The following is a 6,383-nucleotide window of genomic DNA, read 5'->3' as shown; positions in this document are numbered from 1 at the left end:
ATATATATATATATATATATATATATATATATATATATATATATATACATACACATATACATGTGTATATATATATTTATGTATGTGAGAGTGTTCTTTAGTTCCTTAATTTGTTTACATCATCATGAAGGTCATGCTGGAGCCTCAACTTAATACATATATTGTATCTACTATGTGCGCGTATGCATGTGTGTGTGTGCATGTGTGTAATTGTGTGTGTGTGTGTGTAACAGAGAATGCATTCAAATGATGTAGATACTCAATAAAAGAGGAAAAGAGCATTCAATACCTGTTGCTGAGATTATTTATTTATTTATTTATTTAAACTGAATTCCTTTGTGATAAGGCAATGCAATGTTCACACCTGCATCTCATAACGACAGGTAAACTCATGCCACAAAATAATGACATTCAATTTAAATAAACGTTATCATCATCACTGCTGCCCCCCACACCACCACCACCACCTTCGTTGTTGTTGTTGTTATAGTCATCATCATTGAACATTATCATTGTTACTTTACATCTAGGTGCAGGCATGGCCGTGTGGTTAAGAAGTTTACTTTGCCATGATGTGCTCTGAGTTTGGGGTTCAGTCCCACTGTGCAGACCCATGGGCAGATAGTCTTCTACTACAGCCCTAGGCTGACCAATTCCTGGTCAGTGAATTTGGCAGATGGAAACTCTGTGAAAACTCATCATGTGTGTGTGTGTAAAAAATATATATATATATATATATATATATATATATCATCATCATCGTTTAACATCCGCTTTCCATGCTAGTATGGGTTGGACGGTTTGACTGGAGACTAGTGAGCCAGATGGTTGCACCAGGCTCAAATCTGATCTGGCAGAGTTTCTACAGCTGGATGCCCTTCCTAATGCCAACCACTCCGAGAGTATAGTGGGTGCTTTTACGTGCCACCGGCATGAGGGCCAGTCAGGCGGCACTGGCAACGCCCAGGCTCAAATGGTGTTTTCAACATACCACCGGCACAAGTGCCAGTAAGGCGACACTGGTAATGATCACACTCAAACGGTGCTTTTTACATGCCACCAGCATGGGGGCCAGTCAGTGGCCCTGGCAAAAGATCCTCTTTGCCCTCAGTTCATTTACCACCAACTTCATTGTGTGCCCTGGGTTCATTTTAAACCCTTACCTAGCAAAGACGAGTTAACTCGTCTTCATCCAATTTGTCTTTCTCAGTGTGCGACGAGTAAACTCGTCCAAAACATATAATTTCAAAAACAGCTACAGATGAATTTATACGTCAATTCTCACCATTTCTCGATTTTTATCTTATTTTATTACTGTAGTTTCAGTTAAGAGCTGCAGCCATGCTGATGCACCGCCGTGTTGCTGCACTGTTATTACTGAGAGCTTTCTCCAATGTGTGGCACTTGGTGAAGAATGGAGTTTGATGTAGCTACCCTCATGTGCACCTCTTGCCGTGAGGTAGGTTCATCTGGGACTCTCAACAGGAAGAGGTCCAGCCTTGATTTAAAAACGCCTATATCTACTTTGTGCAGGTTCCTCAGGCTCTTTGGGAGAATATTAAAAAGCTGCGGGCCCCTGAAACACAGGCTGTTGGAGTAACTGGTCCTGAAGCGTGATGGCGTTTCGGTTTGCACTCCCTAAGCAAATTTCATTCCCAAGCCAATGAAGAGGATGCAAGCCTTCAGCTCAATATTGCTCCACTTCTTGAAGCAGGGAAGTAATTTCTCACTAAAATAAAACACAGATTTAGAAATTCAAGTCTTTATTTTACTGACCCTGGATGGAACGGAGCAGAAGCTGACCTCACCAGATTTGAACTAGGAATGCAAAAAGCTGAAAGAATTGCTCCAAAGCATTTGGACACTACTCTAACAACTGTGCCAAAATTGACCACCTAGCATCAGTAGTAGTGGTGGTGGTAGTAGTTGTAGTAGTAGTAGTAGTGGTAGTAGTAGTAGTAGTAGTAGTAGTAGTGGTGGTGGTGGTGGTGGTGGTGGTAGTAGTAGTAGTAAATAAACTCCATAATAATAGTTACTGATAGAAAGAAAACTCATTTATTTTCATTAAATATAATAAGGTAAATATATAAAAGAAAAAAAACATTTAAAAACATTCCAGCAGCTTTCCTCTGGCTACCTCCTCCAAGCAAAAGAAAACTGTAAAACAATGCAAAAAAAAAATAAATAAAACAAACACCTCCAAACCCTTAGACCAATCAACAACAACAACAACAACAACATCAGCAGCATCAGATCACTGCTGTGTTAGCTATATACCTAGGTACAGTCCATTAATTTTCTCTCCAACACAACATCACTTTAATCTGTATGTTAATTGACTTTTCTTTGACAGGTAAATAAACACCACCTCCAAAGATTTATAGATTTTAGGTGAAAAATAAGCTGCATCAAGATTTGGCAACCATTTATTTTATAACTTTATTTGTTTGTTTATTTATTTATTTATGTATTTATATTAGAATGTTTGGTGGTTCAAAGTTTAAAGTACTGTTGCCGCTAGGTACAGATATATTTGTTTTTGAAAACCCTTTCAATTTCAACTCTATACGAAGCTGTGTCTCGTTTCCTATGAAGCAAGAGTCCTTCCATATTAGTTTCCAGGTGTTTATATTTCAATTAAAAATGTTCTGTCATAATTGATATCGAAAGACCCATTTTGTTAATGTACATTCTGAATACCCACTGTTTAATTTACTGATTAAATCAACAACAATTTATAAAGGGAGCCCGCTATATGGTTGATCAGTTAAAGTATGTTTTGAGTTTAGAGATCAATTAAACTGGAGCATTTTCTAGTTTCTGAGGAATTGCAGTCGGTTTTCCTTGGGCCTTACAGTTAAGTATAAAATTCATCCCTGTATGGAAGATGCCAGTTTGTCGTGGGATTGACCCCAAGCTAACACTGGTATACATTTCTTTCAGCTGAGTGATCTGAGACAATATCAGATGAAGTGCCTTGCTCAAGAACGCAGCACACTAGTTCATGAGAGGGCACAATCTTGCAATCATGTGCCCACACTTAGACCTAGTGGAGGCATGTGGCTTGATGATTAGTGTGTTGGGTTCACGATCGTATGGTTGTGGTTTCAATTCCTGGACTGGGTGATGTGTTGTGTTCTTGAGCAAAATTCTCCATTTCACATTGCTCCACACCACTCAACTGGCAAAAGTGAGAAACCCTATAACAGACCATTATATATTATAAATTCACAACAAAGAACACATGGCCAGACAGGGAATTTCAAAGGAGTTCTAGGAAGAAAATACGTTAGAATAACGCTAGAGTAAGGTAGAATTTAGACATAGTATGGGTGGAAGAGTCTACAAAGACTATTCTTTAAAAACAGATGGGATGGTCGTTGCTTAAATGCCTTTGGTCATAGGTCAGCTCAATCAGGACTGACCAGAGGTTAAATACCAACAAAAATGACCGAGCTTTTCCTAGCAAACCGTTCCAAATTGTTATCGTGTCCAGTAGCAAACAGGATACTTCTACTACAGCCTCAGGCCGACCAAAGCCTTGTGAGTGGATTTGGTAGACGGAAACTGAAAGAAGCCCGTCGTATATATGTATATATATATGGATATGTATGTGTGTGTATATGTTTGTGTGTCTGAGTTTGTCGCCCCAACATCGCTTGACAACCGATGCTGGTGTGTTTACGTCCCTGTAACTTAGCGGTTCAGCAAAAGAGGCCGATAGAATAAGTACTAGGCTTACAAAGAATAAGTGCTGGGGTCGATTTGCTCGACTAAAGGCGGTGCTCCAGCATGGCCACAGTTAAATGACTGAAACAAGTAACAGAGTAAAAGTAATATTTCCAGTAGAATTTTTAACCGATTGTATTTTTCACTTTTTAAGAATAGTGAAGAATTTTGAGGGATTTAGTAAACCATCTTTTCATTATTAAACTGGTACTTGGGGACCTGACCAAAAACTTCAAACAGATTTATAAGCAATTTTACAAGAATATATTGCAAAACTTTTGGAGGGTCATACTGCCAACAGAAGCACACAAACTGTTTGTATTTTACTTCACTTTTATTAGAAATTAATTAGATAATTAATAAATTAATTAATTAATTACCTGCTAAATTAGTTTGTCAAAGTCCTTAATTTGCAACCTGCAACCTTATCAACAATGATGAAACTCTCTTACAATATCTTCACACTATCAAAAACTCCTTTGATTTAAGATTTTTGGGTACTATGACCATTTCTAAAGCAAGATGTTCTTGTAATCAAAAAGAGCTAAAATCTATTAGTTTCATTATATGAAATATCTTTTTAATTATGATTTTATTGCATGCTGGAAAATATTTCTATGGCTCTAGATTAACCATTTTCACAACAATGCAAAGCAACTTTACAATACAGAACCACTTAAAATTATGAAATAGCAACTTACCATTCAACCACTTAGAGCTAGAGGGAGCTGTTTTCAAATAATCATATGCTAATTTTCCATCTTTAGTATACACACTTGGTCGATAAATTTGGGGTCTTGCCTTTGAAAAATCTGCAAATGTTCCTGAATAAATTGATACTAAATCTTCTTCAGAAGTTTTACTGTCTGCAAGAGAAAAAACACAAGATTGGTGAGAGAATGAAAATGGTTTTGATTGAGCAGGCATTAAAATAGCAGCTGAGTTGAAGATATACTTTTGTGCCTTTTTTTTTAAATCAAAGAAGATAGAAATATGACATTTAGTTGAAAAGGTTACTTTCTCATCACGTGATTTCAAGTTCAATCCCACTGTATGTCACCTTGGGCAAGTGTCTTCTACAATAGATTGGGATCAACCAAAGAGTGGATTATGAGTAAATTTAGGAAATGGAAGCATAATCTTGTCGTTCATTCATTCATTCATACATACATACACACAAATATGCATACATTCATGCAAGACAGACCAATGAGAAATATTAGAAAGAGAGCGTGATGTGCAAAAAAAAAAGACCCAAACATTGGTGCTCCAGCATGGCCGCAGTCAAATGACTGAAACAAGCAAAAGAATATCATATATAAAGTGATAGAATGTGTGTGTGTGTGTGTGTGTGCGTGCATCAGAGAGAGAGAGAGAGAGAGAGTGTGTGTGTTTGGTAGAGACTGCTATCATGATGGTATTCAATTATTGTTCACTTTCCAGGTTTGCAAGGGACAAATAGAATTTAAGGCACATTTTCGATGTTCAAGTGCCTTTCCTGTCACCAACCTACACTTGTTTCTGAGCAAGGTAACATTTTCCCATAGCTAGACATGTTTTTTTTTTTTTCTGGAAGACAAACCAAACTTCACTTGTACGATGATGATGCTAGCTTGTCAAGCATCATGTGATGTCAAGACATGGGAACACACACACACAGATGCACACACATATGAAGGGCTTCTTACCAAATCCACTTGCAACCTTTGGTTCATTCTGGGGGCTGTAGAAGAAGACACTTGCTCAAGGTGCCATGCAGTGGGATTGAACCTAAAACTGTACGAACAGGAAGCAAGCTTCTTAAGCACACAACCACAACATGAAGAAAATTAATGGACTCAACTATACAGAAAACAAACATACAGACAGGCAGAAACAGACACCAGACAGACGAAGTAAACTAAGGGTTTGTTGCAAAAGCACAAGGACAGAAATTTCACAACTGTGTGGTGTTGGGGAGCACAGTAGATTAATCCATTCTAGCACCTGATTGGTGCTTTATCAACCCCGGAAGGATGAAAAGCAAAGAAACAAACTTGGAGGAATTTGAACACCAAATAATTAAATACCACGCAACATATTTTTAGAATAACCTAAAGATTCTACACTCTTAGACAATTCAGTTTAGCAATTTACTACTCTCAGTCTACCACTCTTACAAAGCAGAATTCAGACGTACAGAAGAGAAATGGAGAGAGTCTGTTAGCGTCAATCACATATAGATTCCCTCTTTTATACACACACACACACACAATCTCATACACAGACATAGATGTATTAGAAACACTACATCTTTAAGAACAACTCACCACCATCACCAATACTACTAGGATGGTAACCATTCAGAGTTACAGTCTGCTGGGTTGGAATGACACAGCATCTGAACATGACAACATCAGCACCATTATAATTGGTCAGCCAGTGTATCACCTGTTTATGTCTAGACAGATCACAAGGACAAACTATGTAATTTGGCCCACACAGTCACTAAGCCTAGACGTATCAATAACAGCTTACATGACAATGCAATAATGCTAACATGTACTGCCACGACTAATATCTATATATAAATATATATACTTACAAATTATATATATAAATATATATATATATATATATATATATATATATATATATATATATATATATATATA

The 6,383-nt window shown here is 37.3% G+C and overlaps 1 protein-coding gene across 1 annotated transcript in view; it reads right to left on the bottom strand.

The window, feature by feature from the left end:
- LOC106878942 (semaphorin-2A) overlaps positions 1-6,383 on the bottom strand; it is a 101,760-nt gene that overhangs the window by 33,462 nt on the left and 61,915 nt on the right. The window contains exon 6 of the mRNA XM_014928318.2: positions 4,431-4,595. Coding sequence (XP_014783804.1) covers positions 4,431-4,595 — 165 coding nt within the window. The remainder of the gene's footprint in view (positions 1-4,430; positions 4,596-6,383) is intronic.

The sequence above is a fragment of the Octopus bimaculoides genome, chromosome 8, assembly GCF_001194135.2.
Source record: "Octopus bimaculoides isolate UCB-OBI-ISO-001 chromosome 8, ASM119413v2, whole genome shotgun sequence".
In the NCBI taxonomy this organism is placed as follows: domain Eukaryota; kingdom Metazoa; phylum Mollusca; class Cephalopoda; order Octopoda; family Octopodidae; genus Octopus; species Octopus bimaculoides.
The sequence above is the reverse complement of the archived record's forward strand: the minus strand, read 5'-3'. Positions and strand labels throughout refer to the sequence as shown.